The 20,117-nt window shown below is 50.4% G+C and overlaps 1 protein-coding gene across 1 annotated transcript in view; it reads right to left on the bottom strand.

The window, feature by feature from the left end:
* Positions 1 to 20,117, bottom strand: part of Efcab8 (EF-hand calcium binding domain 8) — a 60,521-nt gene that overhangs the window by 30,862 nt on the left and 9,542 nt on the right. The window contains exons 5-14 of the mRNA XM_075962572.1: positions 17,839 to 17,974; positions 16,355 to 16,460; positions 13,756 to 13,840; positions 12,811 to 12,935; positions 10,302 to 10,375; positions 7,758 to 7,888; positions 3,295 to 3,362; positions 2,844 to 2,995; positions 2,234 to 2,368; positions 43 to 153 (exon numbers count right to left, since the gene is read on the bottom strand). Of these exons, the coding sequence (XP_075818687.1) occupies positions 43 to 153; positions 2,234 to 2,368; positions 2,844 to 2,995; positions 3,295 to 3,362; positions 7,758 to 7,888; positions 10,302 to 10,375; positions 12,811 to 12,935; positions 13,756 to 13,840; positions 16,355 to 16,460; positions 17,839 to 17,974 (1,123 nt within the window). The remainder of the gene's footprint in view (positions 1 to 42; positions 154 to 2,233; positions 2,369 to 2,843; positions 2,996 to 3,294; positions 3,363 to 7,757; positions 7,889 to 10,301; positions 10,376 to 12,810; positions 12,936 to 13,755; positions 13,841 to 16,354; positions 16,461 to 17,838; positions 17,975 to 20,117) is intronic.

Genomic DNA, 20,117 nt, shown 5'->3' with positions numbered 1-20,117 from the left:
TGGCACTCTTCCCTGCTGCCGAGGCCAGCCTTGCCTACTCACCTGCTTGAAGATCTTGCTGTAGAGGACAGCACACAGGCCTGATTTGTGAGTTGCTATCTTCCCTGTTTTCATGGGCCCCTGGGATTCCAGGTACCCTTTGAGGATCCCAATCTGTGGATGGGGAGGGACAGACAGCTGAGCAATCAGATGGGCTCTCCCTCTGTGACCAAGGCCTTGAGGAGAAACCTCCAACATCAAGACATCCTGTTCCCCCCTGAGGCTCCTCAGAAATTCAGAATTCCATTCCTTCTCTTACCCTGCTCCAAGGCCCTATTTCCAGGACTTGGAGTCCTAGCCCTCATGTGCCAATAATCCCCTTGAGATCCAAACCCATGGTCCTCTCACCCTCTGAGGAGCTGAGAAGTCTCACTCAGGTGTCTCCTTTGTAACCAGCCTGGCAGACATGAAGCTATTCTGAAGAGACACTTGAGTCTTCCACTCTGACTATGAGACTGCTGAAATGGTGGACCCAGAGAAATGGGAATTTCCCCAGGATCTCACAATGATAGAAGAACAGGTGCCAGGGGTGGGGGTGGGGAATTACTTAGCTCCCAGAAAGTTAGTTCACATGGTTCTACACCAGACTCATATATCTTACAGGAGGATACTGAAGCCGGACAGTAATGGGCCAATGGCCAATCTTCCTGGGACTGTTCAGATATGCACACCCTTGGCTCTCTATTTAAACTTGAATCTCACTTCAGGACCCCAAAGATGGACCTGAGGACTTTGTTGAATCTTTGTATCTCTTACCAATGTAACCATACTGAATAAATCTCCTTTTTCTGATTTCCTCTATCAATTTGACTTTTTGTTTGTTTGTTTTTGTTTTTTGAGATAGGGTTTCTTTATCTAGCCTTGGCTGTCCTGGAACCCACTCTATAGACCAGGTTGGCTTCAAACTCAGAGACCCACCTGCTTCTGCCTCCCGGGTGCTGGGATTAAAGGTGTGTGCCTGGTTTTAATTTGGCTCTTTTAATTGAATTGTTAAAGACATGACTTGGGGCCAAGGTTGTGACCTCCAAGTCCAAAATCACCTTTAGGAAGCCTTCTGTGATCAGTTCAGCCTCAGGCTCAGTGGAGACTTCCCTGTGGTCATGAACCCTTAGAATCCAACACTTTCATATGGTCTTGTACTTTCTACTGAATTAACATTACCTTAGTAATATACTCTCAGGTCCCAACAAAGCTGGGCGTTAAATACTGTCATAGCCCCACCCAGAGAGTCTATGCTAATGCCCAGGATGATTGGAAATGAATTTCTAAGATCTGTTTAATTTTAAAACTACTGACAGCAAGTTCAACACCCATCAGAGATGTAAGCCCTTCTCTCTCTCTCTCTCTCTCTCTCTCTCTCTCTCTCTCCATAAACCTGCTGCAAAGGAGAGAGACAGCCATGTGCACAGAAAGACATCAATGTCCCTTGACAGGGTGGTCGCATGTGGGAAGTTCTTCTGCATATGTGTTGTTTTTATTGGTTAATGAATAAAGAAGATGCTTTGGCCTGTGATAGGACAGAGTAGAGCTAGGCGGGAAACCTAAACTGAATGTTGGGAGAAAGTAGTCAGAGTCAGTGAGAAGCCGTGTAGCCACCATGGAGACAGATGTGTCAGAACCTTGCTGGTAAAACCATGAACCTCATGGTAAAATATAAAATAATGGAAATGGGTTATTTTAAGATATAAGAGCTAACTAGAAAGATGCTTAAGCTATTGGCCAAACAGCATTGTAATTAATATAGTTTCTATGTAGATATTTTGAGTCTAGGCAGCCAGGAACAAATGAGCAGACTCCATCAACAAAACAGAGGTTCCTGCCACTTGTCTGCCACTGGGCTCCCATATGGTACCAGGTCTCACCGTGGCTCTAGTTAGTCCTCCCCTCCTGCCTTCCTTAAGGCGCCAGGCAAGTCATAGCTCACAGGCACTCCCCCTGACAGTTTTCTCCAGGGCCTCCCTGTCTTCCTGGAGCTGATGATTACAACTGATGGGGCCAAAGGAGCATGGAGGAATGACAGAGGAGTCTGAGGGGCACATGCATGGGGTAGGAGCAGTAGTGGTGGAGAAAAGCATGGGCTAGAATCAGAACCTGCTCTCAAGGAAGCTCAAGCACCAGAACTTTACAGACTCCAGAGCCAGGCCAGCACAGGACAGCCCCTATTAGCTGGGCCTGTCCCTCGGACAGCACTCACGTTGTAGGTGGTACAGATGAGACTTCTGCCTCTGTGGAAGTAGGCACTGGTGATGGAGCAATTGCCCAGGCTGAAGAGCTTCCCGCAGAAGGACTGGAGGCAGACATAGTCCTGCAGGTCCCACACGCGAATGTTCTGTAGGAAAAAGGCAAGAGGCAGGAGGGTCTGCAGAAGCAGCCAGCACCCTAGGCCCTGGGGACACCCTATTAGCAAGGTCACAGCCCCTCCCAAGAGGCTAAACTAATGGCCAATAATCTCTGTTCTCAGGGAGGTAGGGAGAGCGGGGCCTCCTTCCTCAGTTTTCCTGGGAATCTCTGTCCTGCCTGGACATCTAAGCTCAGAAAGCTAAAGGCAAAGACAACAGGCAACCTGTACCCTGCCTCAGACCTATACTTGTTCCCCCACTTCAGGCCACCTGTATAATGACTCTCTTAGGGCTCCCCCCGTGGGCCTTTGGCAAAGTGTGAGACCAGGGGTAGAAAGATTACCTCTGTGTTTCAGACTCCTCCCAATACTAGTTGAGCTATGTTAGCACCCCAGGGTCAGTGTCTTTCCTGGGGAACAGAGCTGGAGGGATGGGGGACAAAGGTATGCTCCATGAGGGTGACACCTTGTCCCTGGAGATGCTGATCAGGATGCTGGAATTCTTGCTGTTCACAAGGAGGTGAGTCACTGCTGTCTGATGTCCCTTCATCAGCCACACAGGCTTTTTTGAGACCAGCGGGTTCCACAGGCGGATGTGGGGGTCATAGCCACCAGTTGCTGGGGTCAAGAAACGAGTTATCAGCTACCAGGGTCTGCACTGGGACCTCCTTCCAGGGCCAGGCCTCAGGCTCCAGCCAGAGTTAGCAGATGGAGAAGGTCACTGGCCTTCTTGCCCTTTCCTACCTATGTCCATCTCTGACAGCCTGAGTCACATCCCACCTCCCAGCGATGTAGCTCGGCAGTGGAAGAAGCCAGAGGCCTGGGACTATACAGAGCCATGTCCTTGGCTCTGATCATCCCCAGGCTGTGCAGCCCCCACCCCGGCATTGCTTGTGGGGAACACAAAGATGTCTTACCCAGGAAGTTCCTGTCTGGACAGTAATCAAAGCAGAGAATTCCTTTTCTTAAACTCAATGTTGATAACCTAGAGCAAAAAGCCAAGTGGGGAAGATGCAGGGCTAAGAGCAGCAGACTGGACTTCAGGAGGGGAGGAGCTAGGGAGGGGTCAGTATCTCTCTGCCCATGAAGAAGAGAGGCCCCAGGCCTGCCCAATGCTCACCCAGAACCCAAAGCATAGCCCAGTGAAGTAGCAGATGCCCAAATCAGTTGCACCCACCATTTAGGAAGAAAAAAACACCAAACATGAAAAAGTCTTTGCATTTGTAAACCATTTTGTGTTGTTCCAAGAATAAACTTAACATGATTTTACACCCACCACCTTCAGGCAGGTATCCTCCAGGCCAAGATACAAATAAATGAAAAACCTTAAGAATAAACTATAAAAAAGCAGGCCAGAGCCATGGGTGCTGTGCCCTCACTCTGGGCTAGATGCCATCTCACAGGTCACCACATGCAATCCTTAGGAGTGGCGTTGCCATGGTGTGATGAGAACACACACCTGTGGGATGAAGGATGAGGACTCTGCCCTGGTGGGCACAACAGGAAATGGCTCAAGACATCCAGGAAGAGAAAAAAGGAAGGGTGAGGCAGGATCCCAGGGATGCCAGGTCCCCTACACAGGCCACTGAACTGCCTGCCTAGAAATTTCCTGAGACGATAGCCAGGCCTGTGGCCTTCACACCACACCACGTCCAGTTTAGGACCCCTTCGCTTCCATATCAGCCTCCCAACTGTTTCCTAACCTCCAGCCTTGCTTTAGATTTTCAAGAACAATCCCACCCACTGGCAAGCCAGAGATGTGGGCCAATGAGAGGACTTAGTTGATAATGACACTTGCTGCCAAGCTTGTAATGGGGTTCAACTCCTGGAACCCACTCCATGGCAGGAGAGAATCAACTCCCGCAAGTTGTCCTCTGAGCTCCACATGAGTGCAGCATTGGGCCACCATCCCTATAACAAATACATGTTTAAAAACAAAAACATATGTCTCCATCTACACACTTATGTGAGAGAAACGTCCTACAACAACGGCCGCCAAGAGGACAGAAGGAATTACTTCAGACTGACTCACTCCTCTATGCACAGTCCTACCAGGACTCAGGAACCACTATGCTCCCCGCCTTACAGACCTTGTCTCACAAGAACAAGGAAATGGATGGGGACAGGAGGGCCGGTGATCAGCTAAGAGGAAGCCTGCAGGGGTGTAGGGATAAGTCCCACCCCTTAGGGGGCGTGTTCGCCTCGGGCTAATGTTTGCCTATAAATTTGGTGAGCGTGCTCCCAGCCACTGCTTCTGCTTTCCTGGTCTCCACAGGAACGGTGGTTCTGTAAGTCTATTTCTCCATTAAAGCTGTATATATATTTACAATCTGTCTGCATTCGCTTAGGCCGTTACACAGGGGAAGCAATGGATGGCTTAGCAGAGGGAAACAGAATGACTTATTTGGGACAGCCTCTCTGAGAAGGGTGCTGGGAGGCAGACACCTACAGAAGAATTAGAAACAGCCCAAGGGAGCATGCAGAGAGGGACAAGGCTTCAGACCCAGGGAGCAGTTAGTACAAGGTTATAGGGCTGGCAGAAGTGGTCAGAAGCAAGGTAGTGGGGAACTGGACTGTAAAGGATGAGATCTGCAGATGATTGTGTCTAGGGACAGCAGCCAGAGGGGACCTAGTGAGCTCTGACAACGACTTCAGATAAGAGTCGATGGAAGAATGGAAGAAATGAGAAAAGAGAAAGGAGGGGAGGCAGGATGGGACAGTGACACACTCCATACCAGTTCTAACAGCCCCAGTCCCTGATCCTCTGCCAGCTCTGCTCCTGATTTAACCAACCACCTGAAGAGATCAGGTAAGGCCAACTATAATGAAGCTGGACCCTAGGGGTCCTGAGAGGCTGAGGGTGACTCTACAGGAGTCAGGCTTGGTCCCTCAAGTTTCACCTACCCTAGTTACTTCACAAGAGGACATCAGGTACCAGAGGCCAGCAGGCAACCAATAGTGCCACCTCCTGGCCTGAGGTGGCACTGCACCAAGACAGAAGAAGCCACGTGTGTACACTTGTTATACATCCTCCAACCTATCCCCAAATTAAATATTCCAGCCTCTCCACCTCCACCCGTGGCCACCTTCAAGTAACCACCATGCATAGCCTGAACTATTGGGATAGACTTCTCCATGGTGGCCCCACCTCTCCTGGCCCTTAGACTTGAACGATCTGCATTCTGATTCTAGAGGGTTAGAACACATCATTCTAAGTACTTGAACTAGTGCCCAGGTGACAATAAGGAATTGTGGATTTCTTTTATGTTCTTATGCATATATTTGAGATTTTTCAAAATAAAAATGTTAAGCAAATGAGATGCACTGGTCGGTGGTGGCGCACACCTTTGATCCCAGCACTCGGGAGGCAGAGGCAGGCGGATCTCTGTGAGTTCGAGGCCAGCCTGGTCTACAGAGCAAGTTCCAGGACAGGTCCCAAAAGCTACAGAGAAATCCTGTCTCAAAAAATTAAAAAAAAAAAAGAAAGGGAGGGAGGGAGGGAGGGAAGGAGGGAGAAAGAGAGGGAAGGAGGAAGAGAGAAAAGATAAGCAGAGCAGAGAATGATGGTGCGTGCCTTTAATCCCAACACTCAGAAAGCAGACACATCTCTATAAGTTAGAGGCTAGCTTGGCCGATGTAATGAGTTCTGGACCAGCTAGGGCTATACAGTGAGACCCTGACTCAAAAACAAACTTTTTTTAAAAAAAAGGAAGGAAATAAAGAAAAAATAAAACAAGAGAGAGCTTGGGCTTTAGCTCAGTGATGGAGTATTTGCCTAGCAAGCACAAGACCTTGGATTTGGCCCCTGGCACAGGGGTAAAACCAAACAAGAAAACCAGATATGTTGGTTCATTCCTATAATCCCAGCACTCGGGTGACAGAAGCAGGAGGATGGCAAGTTCAAGGCCAAGCTGAGCTACACAGCAAAAAAAAAAAAAAAAAAAAAAAAAAAAAAAAAAAAAAAAAAAAAAACATGGAGAGAGAGAAAAAAAGAAAGATAAGAACACAGTGAGCAGAAAGGAGCAGAGGGCCTGAACTCTGGGCCCGCGCATCGAGAATGGGAAGAGGAGGCGGGAAAGGAGAGCAAGGCATCAGAAGCAGCCTCCCAAGACCATGGTGAGATGACCCTCTGGCTTCCTGCCATCAGATGCAATGAAATAAAATACTCCTAGAAGCCGGGCGATGGTGGCGCACGCCTTTAATCCCACACTTGGGAAGCAGACACAGGTGGATCTCTGTGAGTTCGAGACCAGCCTGGTCTACAGAGCTAATTCCAGGACAGGCTCCAAAGCCACAGAGAAACCCTGTCTCAAAAACAAAAAAAAAAAAAAAAAATTACTCCTAGAAAGAAGGAAACAAAGCATGTTGGAACTGTCTCCAAGAACAATGCATGCGCTCGTGGGGGTTGTCCTGCTTCTGTATTGTGGCTTGTCGTAGGAAGAGAAGACATAACTTTTGCCACCTAAATAACTTATTTTGCAGTTGTTGAGTTGGTTTTTTTTTTTCATTTGTTTTTACTGTGAGGTAGAATATGCCACACAGATCATTCTCCACTCAAGGACTCCCTGAGGTCTGGGGTAGACACTGGCTTCACCCTTCAAGGGTGAGGAAACTGAGGCTCCCGAGGTAAAGCCATTCACTCTCACTACTCCATTTACAAACGTATTTTGATCCCAGCTAGTGGCAAAAGCCTGTAATCCTAACCTTTGCAGGGTGGAGGCAGGAGGATCAGAAGTTCAAGATCAGCTTCAGTTACATGAGACCCTTCCTCACTGTTCCCTTCAAAACACAGAAAGAGACAAAAGACAAGACAAGCCTTTCGTCTGCCTACTTAACATAGCCTGGGGTTGATGTGGTTTTGTTGCTTGTTTTTAATAAATTTGTCAGTAAAGCAGGTCTGCTGGAGCTGGGCAGGCAGTTCAGGGGGCAGAGGACTTGCCACACAGCATGATGACCTGAGTTTGAATTCCCAGACACCATGGAAAGTTGGGCATTGTAGTACACATCTGTAAGCCCATCTTTCTATAGCAAGCTATGATACAAAACCAGGAGACCCTTCAGGAACTCACAGGCCAGTCAGTCTGGTGGACACAGTGGTCAACAACAGAGAGACCCTGTCTCAAACAGTGGGAGATGGGGACCAACACTGGAGGCTGTCCTCTGGCCTCCGTGTGTGCACTAAGGCATACGTTCGGTCCCCCAGACCACACACACACAGAGCCCACATGCTAGGCCAACAACCACTGTCAGCCTATGGAACCCAGCACAAGCCCCAGGGCAGTGTATCCTCTCTCATTAAGGCTATCTGCATGTGGCAGAGGGAAGCCAGACCTATCCAGGGCACACCTGCTGCCCACCCCCCTTACCTGGTACTCCTTACCTGGGTTTCTCAAGGTCTTTGGCTGGCAGGATTGTCAGCACCAGAGAGGACCTCTCAGTGGCTGAACACGAGACCACCACATTCAGCTGGGGGATGAACTTGACCTGCTGACACCAGTTGGGGTGGAGACTCTGGAAGAGAGAATGGCTGTAGCAGGAGACCTCCCAGGGACAGTTGAGTATCATATCCTACCCCTGGAACTTAGCCAAGGCCAGTGCAGAATGGGACTGAAGATCACAAAATCTAAGGCCCTTGCCTTAGCGACCACAGCTTGGACAAAGTGATGTGGCCCATAGTCCTAACCAGGTCCCATGACCAGGGTGTCTAGCCCATCCCTGTCACCAAACCTACCATCACCTGGACTCCTGTGTCCAAAGAGTCTCTTAGGTTTAGAAGCTACAGACTGGGCTCATGATAATGTCATTCCTCCAAGCAGGGAGAAAGGTTGGACTCGAGGGTGCCTAAGCCCTAGTCTGTCTTCTACTGGCTGCCTCCACTACAAGAAGTCTGCATTTCTGGGCCCACTGCCACCCTCTGTATTGGTCCAGGATCAGGAGGGGCAGAATACACTCTCTACCTGGACTACAGTAAGAGGGAGATAGCACCCAGAGGGCCGAGAAGGCAGACTGGCCCAGGCTCTGACCGGCAAGATTTTGTCAATGTGACACAAGCTAGAGTCAGCTGGGAAGAGGGAGCCCCAGCGGAAGAGTTGCCTCCATCCGACTAGCCTGTAGGTATGTCTATGGGTCGTTTTCTTGATTAATGATTGATGTGAGAGGGTTCAGCCCACCGTGGGTGGTGTCAGCCCTGGGTAGGTGGTGCAGGGCTGTATAAGAAAACAGGCTGAGGAAGCCATGGAGAACCAGCAGCCCTCCTCCATGGTTCCTGCTTCAGCTTGTGCTGCAGTTCCTACCCCGACTTCCCTCAGTGGTGGTCTGTGATGGGGACATATAAGCCAAGGAAACCCTTTCCTCCCCAAGTTGCTTTTGCTCAGTGTTTTATCACAGCAACAGAGAGCAAACTAACACATCCTCTCTGTGGACCCAGCTGGTACCTGTGCTTAGCCTCCCTGCCTAGAGGTTTCCCTTCTGGAGACAAGAAGAGCAAGGATGGGCACACAGATACGATTATCAAACATGCCTTAAACGTGCAAGCCCCTGGGTGGGGTCTAACGTCTCTATTTCCTCTAATGTCTGTCACAATAATGGTATCTAAGCCAACGCACTGAATGAGGCCTGGCATGCTTAGTAACGTCAAGGGCAAGCTTCATCCTAATGAGATAACCACAGAAGAAAAGAGGGAAAGGAGCCAAGCGTGGTGGTACACGCAGCAATCTCAACAGTTGGGAAATGGAGGTGGGAGGGTCAGGTGTTCAAGGACAACAATCTTGAATCCAGACTTGAGAAAAAGAAAAGAGGGGGAGTAGTGTGGGTACTGCTTCCTGTGACGTCACTTGTCTGTTTCTAAAATGTGTCCAACTCAGATCTGCACTGAGAGCCTCATTCATTCATCTGTTCCATGAATGTACCAGAAGTCACTGGGCTCTGTTTTGGGAACAGCTGGAGACTTTCTCTCCAGAGACCACAACCCACGAAGCCCCTGTCCTTGAGGAGCTGTCGCTGTCGTGAGGCTAACAGGACAAGACCAATAGGTTGATAATTCAAAGTTGGGAGTGATAACCTCTTCCAGGGACAGGGCTAACAGCAGAGGCAGCCTCGGGGCATTCAGGGAAGGCTACTTAGAACCTGAAGTGTAGGGGTGAAAGATGAACCAAACAGATCTCCGCAGCATGAAGAAACATGTGTCAAGGCCCCGTGGTAAGAAAGGGTTTGGGGAGTTCTAGGGTGAGCAAGGGAGCCTGTCTCAGCAACAAACGAGAAGAACGGAGAGAGCAGCAGGACATGGGGATGTAGCTCAGTTGGGATAATGTTGGCCTAGCATGCACAAAGCCCTGGGTTCAATCCCCACCATGCATGTGATGGCATGTGCCTGTAATGCCAGCACTTGGAAGGTGGAGGGGAGAAGATCAGAAACTCAAAGTCAGACTTGGCTACACAGAAAGTCCAAGGCTAGCCTTGAATACATGAGACTCTGGCTCGGTTGCAGGGAGTAGGGTGCTAGCAATGGAGTAAGCCAGAGGCTTATCAGCTTGTGTTTCATGCTCAAGTCAAAGATTTGAAATTGCTTCAAGTATAATGAGAAGCTGCCGGGGTGACATGACTATATGGTGGCTGAACTGAACAAGCACTTCATGGAGAGAGAGGGGGCGAAGGGAAAGTAGGGAACCAAACAGAAAGCCAATGACTGTCCAGAATAAAGCTGATGTTTTCACTAACTCGGAGAAGCCAAGGAGACTGTGAGAAAGACGGGGCTAGCCTTAGGACACACCTGTATCAGGAGCTGTTCAAGACGTGGATGGGATACAACAGCTTCCTGCACTCTGTCCTCAGAGGCCAAGCCCCCAGGAGCTGAGGCTGAGCTGACATTGGTTTTTGAGTAGAGCACGTACGTGGATAATGGCGGGCTAAGGAAAGACACACTTACCTTCATTCGGAAGATCCTATACAGAGGGGACTTCTCATTTAGGAGTTTCCACAAGGAAATATGGATCCGGTTATCTGGCAGGGAAACAGACTCCACACATTAGCAACCTCTCCTCTGCCAGCTTAGAGGACATTTTCACATTGTGCATCCATGCTTCCCAGAACACCAACCAGACAGCCACTCATTGGAGCCTCATGTGACTTCATGAGCTTGACAGAGCTTCCATCTGTTTCCCTGCTGCCCAGCATGGCCCTGCAAGCCCAGAGTACAACAGTGACCAGCTTCCAGGGGCTATGCACTCCCAGGTGCTGCCATCCAACAAGAAGGCTCCCCATTCGTGCGTTCCAGAGAATGAATGGAGACTTCAGGCTGTATTCACTCTGAAAAGTGATGCACTGGGGGCTTGCCATCATGCCTCAAGACACACAGCCTCCTTGGCCAGAAAGCAAAAGTCCCAAGAAGTACAGGGTGCAAGTATGCACCATGAGCAAGCAACTCCTGCATGCTAGGTACTGCCCACACCCACTGCCCTGCCCTTGTAATGAACGCCCAGGGAGAGCAAACTGATAGAGGTGGATGATGATTCAGCCATGCCATGTGATGCCCGTAGTAGGGTCAGGAGGTATTCATGGAAGGAGGTCAGAAATGCTGGTCAGTTTGGCAACTCCCAGGACTCATGGAAGAAAAACACTGTGCGGGGGGGGGGGGGGGGGCAGCCTGTTCAGGGGGTAAAAGGAAACTTGCAAAAAAGAAAATAAAAGACCTCAGGCTGAGGAGATAACTTGTTCCCAAAGCTGGAGCTTGGTGAGTCCCAGGTCCTACTAAGAGACCCTGTGTCAAAACACCAGGTGGACAGTTCCTGAGGAATGATGCCTGTTGTTGGCCTCTAGCCTCCACACACATGTTCACATGTGCATAAGCATCCATAAAATACATATTCACATATATACATGAACACACACATGCAAATGAAGTCCTGAGCCAGATGGCATGTTAACGGGGAAGCTGCAGCACAACAGTGTCTACTGTATGTCTTTCCCACTAGACTCTGAGGTCCCAGGAGGGTAGAAAGACACAGTCTCTAAGCACTTCTACGTACCTAACGCTCCCTCATTCCAAGCATCTTATAGCAGAGCCAAACATTAAGCATGATTGTCCCTGTCTCCATTTGAATAGGAGACTGAGGCTCAGAAGGGTTAAGCAACTGACTTCAGATCACCCAGAGCTAGGTACACACTCCTTAGCTTTGTCCATCCCCTCTTGCATCCCACCATCTCTTCATATTTGCTCCCAGGCTTCCGTCTAGTGGGTGGCCCTGAAGGACTCACACCCACTAATCCCCTGCCTTGCTTCATTCACCACTCATCACAGAGACCACCATGACACAAACATGACCAGGGTGGGGCAGTCACCAGGGACTGATGGGACAAGGACAAAATAGCGTGCTAGCTGGAAATGTAGCTCAGTGCTACAAAGCTTGTCTGACACACTCAAGGCTCTGGGTTCAATCCCCAGCACACACACACACACGTGCACACACATACACACAACCCTTCCAGAACATCATCAAGCCAGCTTAGTAGGGGTCCTTGCCAAGGCCTGGGAACCCTTGGAGACCTCCATAGCTAGACGTCCCAGCAAGGGCTGCTCTGGCATCCTGGATAGAAAGGAGGTCAGTTTCCCTGCAGGCAGGGCCCCAGGGTCCAGCACCACACCTAAGGTTCCATCCTGGATCTGATCCATCACCACGGAGTCTCTCAGGAAGCCCCAGGTCCATGGCCTCTGCTGACCTTATACCCTTTGTCAAAGAAGCTCTAACTTAAACTGACTTCCTGGGTCAATTTAGGACACATCCCAGCACGTGGTGGGAACTGGAGACTCTGGATGGGCAGCTTGGCTTAAGACCTCAGTCACACTCCCCAGCCTCGGGGCATATACGAGTAGCTTCAGCTCACTAAACCTCTTAATGGGCAGTAACAAGTCCCTGGGTCCTAGCAGGAGGTGGTGACAGGAGATGATGCATCAAGAGCTCAGGGTACAGCTGCTCACTGGTGCCAGGTGCAGTTATTCATGCTGCTGCCAAGCCGGGTGGTCCCCTAGGTTCCGCCACAGCCCACCTTATGACCTTGCCAATCTATTCTCACCCATCCAAAGATAGCTCAAAACCAGGAAGAGCAGAAGCCCTCACAGTCATCAGATAGGGTCGCTTATCCTGAACCTCAGAGGATAAGTAACACATCCCAGGGCCACAGCCAAGCACTTCACTCTCCCTGAGCGGAGGAAAATCTGCAGTCTTTGGTCCTCACCTCAAAAGACTGTCCCTCACCTTGGACCCTCTGGCCTTTCCTGTCACCACTGCTCTACCTCATCCAGTAGGCAGGACACCTCCTCACCAGATGCTCAGAGTGGGGAGACAGGGAAGTAAGAATGCCTCAGAGTTGGGGGCCAACTTATCACCCACGGCTACCCACTCCCCAGGCCTCAGCCCATTCTCGTGTCTTTTAGCTACCCCATTTGGAGGTCCGGGGAAGGATGTTTGGGTTGAACAGCCCACCAGCCACATTGTCAGACATGAAGATGACGACGTTGCCCTTGGTGTCCCCATAGCAGAACACACCTTTGTGATAGTCGGACCTGGGGAAGATGAAGATAGAATGTGCTGTGTCAGATTGGGATTGATGGAGCTGATGTGAAAATAAAGAGGAGACTGACCTCTAGAGAAGCAGAACAACCAAGAGCAGCCTCTCCACCATGAGAGTAGTAGCTATGTGCCAGGGCACCAGGGACTTTGGGTTTTATAAGGTAGAAAAGGGGACTTTTGGGTAGGAAGGTTTTTGACTACAGATCTATATGCTGCTTTCCCAGGCCCATAAAGGAGTCCTTATCACTCTGGCATCCTTACCAGAAGTTCTCCTGGGAGGTCCTAATAACATGTTGACCCCTGGCCACTGACCTCCCTCCTTCTGACTAATTGCCCAGTGCTATCTCTGATATTATCAGGGTATCCAATCTTCCTGCATAGAGTTTCCCAGGCTGTTTGAAGCTGTTAGGCTATTAACCCTTCACCGTGGAGCCTTCTACCCTGCTACCCCTGTCCACCTTAGGGACAAGGACAGTTCCAACAGACTTCCAGCCTTGCTCTGGGCCTCTGGCCAGCAGCCAAGCATAGACCAGTAATCAGGCTCTGTGTTGACCACTTTTACTTCCCAGAGACCTTGGTGCCACAGGGCAGGCCTCTGCCAGCATTGAGTGGTGGGCAGGGTAAGAAGGGCGAGGCGGAGGAGAATAAGGAGGACTCTAAGAGTGGGGTGACTGAGCAAGACCCAAGAAAAGCAATGAGGAACAATATGGCAATAAGGTCAGAGCCAGCTCCCCAGGTGCTTCTAGGGTCTCAGCCCCCTTCCTAGTGATGTGGTAGCTCCCAAGACCCTATCTCAGTTCCTGTGAGACTTACCAATAGTCCATGACCATGACACAGCTATCCAGGTCAATAAAGGTGAAGGCCTGAACACATTTGAGGTTACTGATATCAAAGAACTCTGGAAGAGAAAAGAGTAACACGGCTGAGAGCCGTGGCTCTGGTGGCAAACAGCCTCCCAGCACTCCCTGCCACCTCTCTGGACCTGTAGCCCACCCCCACAGCAGCCAAAAACAGTAGACCCAAGCACAGCCACTCACCAAGCTACAAATTGCCCTCCAGCCCCTACTGCAGCCAGAACAAAAGCCTAGTGTAGACCTAACCTGTGAAGTCCTGTAGGATCAGACCCTGCACAGTGTGGTGTATCTTGTCTATGCCTCCTCCTGCCTGGTCTGTGGCCCCTGCCCGGCCACTAGGCTCCAAGCATGTCAGTTTCTTATCTCTCTAGATGCATCAACCTCATGCACTTCTGGGTCCTGCCTCTCCCTGCTTTGTCCACCTTGAATACACTCAGAACTCTTCCAGACCAGCTCCATGACCCCTTCTTAGAAAGGCTTCCACCTCTTCAGCTAGGCCCACTGGTACTCTCCCATCTGGCTGGCTACCTGTCAATCTCCTTCCCCACCTGTTTTCTTTGACTGCAGGAGCTGCCTGGCCTAAGAGCTGTGTGAGGACAGGGAGCGTGTTTCACATGGCACCTGTGGGCTCCTCAGCCTCTGGCACAGTACCCAGGGTCTGCTTCGCTGAGAGACTGGCTGTGATGCACAGTGAAGGGGCAAATCCCAAGCCCTGGGGAATGCGGCCCCTGGGGCTTCCAGTGGCCCGTCCATGTGTGTGTCCCTGGAGGTGTTTGAAGCCAACGGAAACAGAGATCTGCTCCCCATCACTCACCACCCTCATCAGGGCTAGAGCTGGGAACCCAAGCAGATCAGAGCTGGTACCAGGAGAGTTCGCGGCATGCAGGTGCATATGAAGAACAGAGGTAGGGTGGCTTTGTGCAGGCTCACCCATCCCTCAGTGTCGGGAACCAGCCTGCCAGACTGATCTTCTGAAACATTACTTCCATCCTGCCCAAGAGCCTTCCCTGGGGCCCTGACACACAGCTGCTACTGACTTAGGAAGCCTGGCTCCTTCTGGCAGCTCTGGCGGCAAATCACTCAGGCTGAGGAGCAGTCTCCCACATTTGAATGACAGGCCCTTAAGTGTCTGCTTCCTACAGGCCCGGCCATCCCAGAAGGGTTGGGTTATGGGTCACAGAGCAGGGCTAACTGTCCAAGTCACATAGGTCAAGGTTCGTGCTGACCGGCCTACCATGTCAGTTCAGTCAGCAGAGCTGAATAGTATGAGGAGCTGGGATCAGGCTCTCAGGACTGCGGGTGAAGGGAGAGCTCCTACCTGCTCACACCCTCGCTGTTTTTCTGGCTGTGTCACAGTCTGTCCTCCTGATAAGGACAGCATTGGCTAATGTATACCAAGCACCTCCCATATCCAATCACTAACCCACACTCACCTAGAGATACAGAGCACTGACCCTGTTTTTCCTCTGGGTAGACTAAGGCCCTCAAAGGTAAAGTAGCTGCTCAAAGTCACACACCTGCTGAGTGTCAGGACCAGAGTTGAAACCTGGGCAGTTTCAGAACCGCTGCTCTCCAGCCTCCTGTCTACTTCTGCACCATGGACCATGGGGACACACATGAAGTCCTCTCCTTCATGATCTTAGACACATGACTAGTTGGACCCTTTATCCATCTATCCACCTACCCAGTACTACCAAGCCTCTAGGTGGCACCAAGCACTGAGTGCTTGGTGAGTGAAGCAGACGCCATCTGTCCCCACTGCCTGAGCTCCAGGACAGAGAAGAAGGCAGACACCAGGGACTCTAGCTGACAAGCATAAGATCACTCCAAAGGGCTTGACAGGGATTTTTTTGAGAGGCACCTGACTTGGACTAGGTGTGGTCATGGAAGGGTCTCTGGATCAAAGAAAGAGTAGAAGCTCTGCGGGGGGGAGGTGGGAGAGAAGGTGGAGCACACAAATTGACCCACGGTACCCATTAGAGATGGCAAGAGAAGGTTACAGCATTCTCAGCACAACAGGAGGAGGGTCCGGTCCAAGGAAACCTACGGGCAGTAGGGCCAGCTCTTCCTTGCCTCACGGGTCACACTAAGGTTCCTCCCCCAGTCTGTGCTTTGTGAAGGTTTTCTGCAGGGAGACATTTCAAAAGTCCATTTGTGGCTACCATAGTGACCTTCAGAGGACGTGTGCTAAGCAAGAGGAGGCTTCAGTGCTATCCCATTGACAACTAAAGGTGGGCCTGGGCTAGAGGCAGCAGGACACAAGGGTAGAATCAAGCTGGAGAGATTGGCGTGGGCTGTGATCTATAATTAGAACTGCTCAATACTTGTAAACATTAAGCATTCACTGAGTACATCTGCCTACAAAGAAACCACCAACACAACCAACCAACATCCAGTGCCTTTTACAGCACACAACACTTGGCAGGCCCTCGCTACCCAACATTTCCCAAAAGACTCCCATTCAAGCTCACAGTTGCTCAGCCAACAAGTCTGTCCCAAGTGCAAATCTGTCACTCGCTAAAAGCTAAGGGCAGGCCTGGAGAGCCCCAGGGACTCACCTATCTTCAGCTCAGTGGAGGCAACTGCAATAAGGTTCATGTTGTGTATATATACCATGTCGACAACCCAAATCTTCTGGTGGGAGGACTGCTGGATCTGGGAGAGCTGGCAGAAGAAAAACAGAGACTCAGACTGGACGATTGCTATCAGAGTGCAGAGGCACAGGGACCTTTCCTGTCACACAAGGCCCTGGGAACAAGCACAGTCCTGGCTAGCCTCATGTCAGCTCTAAAAACAGGGCCTTGGCTAAATTCCTCATCTGTAAAATGGTTCTAATAGTCACCCATCTTCATGACCCCAAGGACTTAAGGCCAGGCCTACCTCTAAAGCCTCCTATTTGCATGACAGTGAGTCCCCAGTGGGTCCTGGCTGATGGTCCTAAGAGGTCCACAATTTAACCCAAACCAGCTCCTTCAGGAAGAACTTCCAGAACTCTCAAGACTTCTCAGGAAGGCCTCCTCTGTCTTGTCAGCCTCCCAAGCTCTGACCCCTGAGGTGGCCATAGAGCAGTCACTGTCAAGAGATCAGGCTACCAACACCTTAATCCACACACATGTGGAGAAAGGGAGGCAGAGTATGCCAATACCACAGACTCAGGAATGCAAATGTGAGCACACACACACACGCACACACAGGTACCCACCCTAGCCCCATATAGGTCTCTCCTCTCATAAGGGCTGATCCATGCTGCAAGTATAAAAGCACTATGTGACTACAGAGGCATAAAACCCTTCACACTGCTGACAGTGCTCTCCATAGCCTTGCTAGGGAGCCCTGGAAGGTAGGTCTTTGTTTGTTGCAGGATCCTCCACTAGTCTGGCAGCACCAAGTGCATAGCTGATTTGTCTGACTATGTCATCCCTTACTACACTAGGTCATGAGCTGATAGCAGAAAGCTCATGATGATGTTGGCTTCTATTCATCTGTGCTTGCTGAATGCCTGACATGCTCCAGCATGATCCATGACCCATACCATTAAGTACTCCCCCAATCCTGAGAGGGGCTACTACTCCAAGAGGAGTACATACCAGAAATCAGAGATAGCTCGGCCAGCATGCCACAGCTGTTGGGTGGTATAGCTGAGACTCTAACCCTGGTAGTTGGACCCCAGAGCCCAAATACCATAATTTCTTGCCTGGATCAGACAAAGATTTCTATCAGCAGGACTTAGAGACAGTGTGGGTATGACAGAGCAAGCAGAGAAGGCCAGGCACTGACACAGAGGCTGGAGGATAACACTCACTGAGATGGGGACTCCAGGGACACACTCCCTGGACAGACTGCTTTGTAGGTGCCTAATAGACATCCAAGCAGTGTTCTGCTTAGTAGGAGACAAGTGTGAGGTTCCAGTAGTTGAGTCATAATGTTAACTCAAGTCCTGTGATTTCAAAGCTAGGCTGCTCAGATAATAAGTGCCAAAGGCAAATCCACCCAGGGTGCCACAACAGAGGCTCTCCACCAACCCTGTGAATACCCGACTCACCCTAAAGGAGTTCAATATTGAGAAAGTCTCGGACCAGAACTGCAAGATCCCGTCTTTGGTGACAGTCATGAAACACCCCATCTTTTTGAACCGTTGGACTATAAATGCCACTTTCACAATCTCGCTCCCATGGTGCCTACAAATGGCAAGAAACAAACATATAACTCAGAAAGTGTCTGCATGAACCGTGAGTCACAGAAGAGGCAGGCCCAAGGCCAGTGGGGACAGCCACACCAGTATACATGTGAACCAAGAGTCACAGAAGAGGCAGGCCAAAGGCCAGTGGGGACAGCCACACCAGTATGCATGTGAACCAAGAGTCACAGAAGAGGCAGGCCAAAGGCCAGTGGGGACAGCCACACCAGTATGCATGTGAACCAAGAGTCACAGAAGAGGCAGGCCAAAGGCCAGTGGGGACAGCCACACCAGTATGCATGTGTAACCCCACACACACACACCCCAAGAAACTGTAGGAGGCTCCAGAGGACATGGGACTCTGTCTCTTCTCTAAGTAGACTTCAACTAGATCCAGTGCAGGGTAGGGTGTGGTGCAGTGGTAGAGTACTTGCCTAGTGATGGAGGAAGGTCATTGGTTAAATAAAAAGAAACTGCTTGGCCCTCAATGGTTAGAAGATAGGTGGGAGGAGTAAACAGAACAGAACGCTGGGAGGAAGAGGAAGTGAGCTCAGACTCCACAGCTCTCCTCTCGGGAGCAGACGCCTCAGAGAGACGCCATGCTCCCAGCTCCCAGGCAGATGCACGCAATGAAGCTCTGACCCAGGATGGACATAGGCTAGAATCTTCCCGGTAAGCGCACCTAGGGGCACTACACAGATGATTAGAAATGGGCTAAATTAATATGTGAGAATTAGCCTAGAAGAGGCTAGATAGAAATGGGCCAAGCAGTGTTTAAATGAATACAGTTTGTGTGTTGTTATTTCGGGCATAAGCTAGCCAAGCAGGCAGCCAGGGTGCTGGGGACGCAGCCCCGCCGCCCTTATTACTACAGCCTAGTATATGTGAGGTCCTGGGTTCCATCCAGAAAAATAACCAACTCTGATATGGTATGAGATAGAATCCAAAGCTGATCCCTAGAAATAACCAGGCAGGTCCCTCACTTTGTAGTGGGAGAGCAGAAATGGAGAGTGGAGATCTCCAGAGCTTCTTTCACAGGAGAAACAGCCCACAGATGGCGAGCAGGGTATAACTTACAACAGAAACCTGAGAAATGACACTTCCTAACCATTGCTACCATGCTCTGGGGTGAAGAGAAGAGTACAACAAAGGGTAATGAGGAGTTGGGCTCTGTGCACCCAACTCCTCACAGCCAGGACACTGAGCACAGCTCAGTCCTGGGCAGACCCGGCTTAGCAAGCTGTTGCCCCACACCCATCCCAGGAAGCCCCCGTGCTACTTGCCAGTGGTTGCCCCAGTGTCAACAAAGTCAGCTCTCTGGCTATTAAGGCTCACACTTCCCCATGTCATCTGCCCATCTGGGATCATGGTAGGTTGGGACAGGTCACATCACTTACAGGGAGTTGCATCCTAGAACTAAATGCCTAGAGCTTTCATTCCTCCTCCAGAGCCTTTTCCAAAGCTTGAAAGTAGGTATGAGGTGACCTGAGGCAGTTCCACAGAGGAGCAGGGGCATGTATGTCTAGCTATAAGTCTCCCTGTCTCCTGCCATCAGTTTATTTCTGGTGATCAACATTCCCAGCTGTCTCTCTCTCTCTCTCTCTGTCTCTCTCTCTCTGTCTCTCTCTCTGTCTCTCTCTCTGTCTCTCTCTCTGTCTCTCTCTCTCTGTCTCTCTCTCTCTCTGTCTCTCTCTCTCTGTCTCTCTCTCTGTCTCTCTCTCTCTGTCTCTCTCTCTCTCTCTGTCTCTCTCTCTCTCTGTCTCTCTCTCTCTGTCTCTCTCTCTGTCTCTCTCTCTCTCTCTCTCTCTGTCTCTCTCTCTCTGTCTCTCTGTCTCTCTGTCTCTCTCTCTCTGTCTCTCTCTCTCTCTCTCTCTCTCTCTCTCTCTCTCTCACTTCAACTCTGCCCTTTCTATCAGGACCAAAGACTGTGGGGAATAGAGATTTGAGGCCTTTGGTTAACACTGCCCTGGGAATAGCATCTTGGGGAGATCTGTTTCCTCATCAGTGTAGTGACTGTGCCTCTCTCTTTCTGGACAGTGAAGGGATCAAAGAGGGTGCTGTTTTGGGTATGTGCTCAATCCAGACTCGGTAATGGCAGACTCAGTAATTGTGAACCGACTTTTAGAGTCCCCCTCTCATAAAAT

The sequence above is a fragment of the Microtus pennsylvanicus genome, chromosome 2 (genome assembly GCF_037038515.1).
Source record: "Microtus pennsylvanicus isolate mMicPen1 chromosome 2, mMicPen1.hap1, whole genome shotgun sequence".
Taxonomy (NCBI): domain Eukaryota; kingdom Metazoa; phylum Chordata; class Mammalia; order Rodentia; family Cricetidae; genus Microtus; species Microtus pennsylvanicus.
This window is presented reverse-complemented; position numbering and strand designations above follow the sequence as displayed.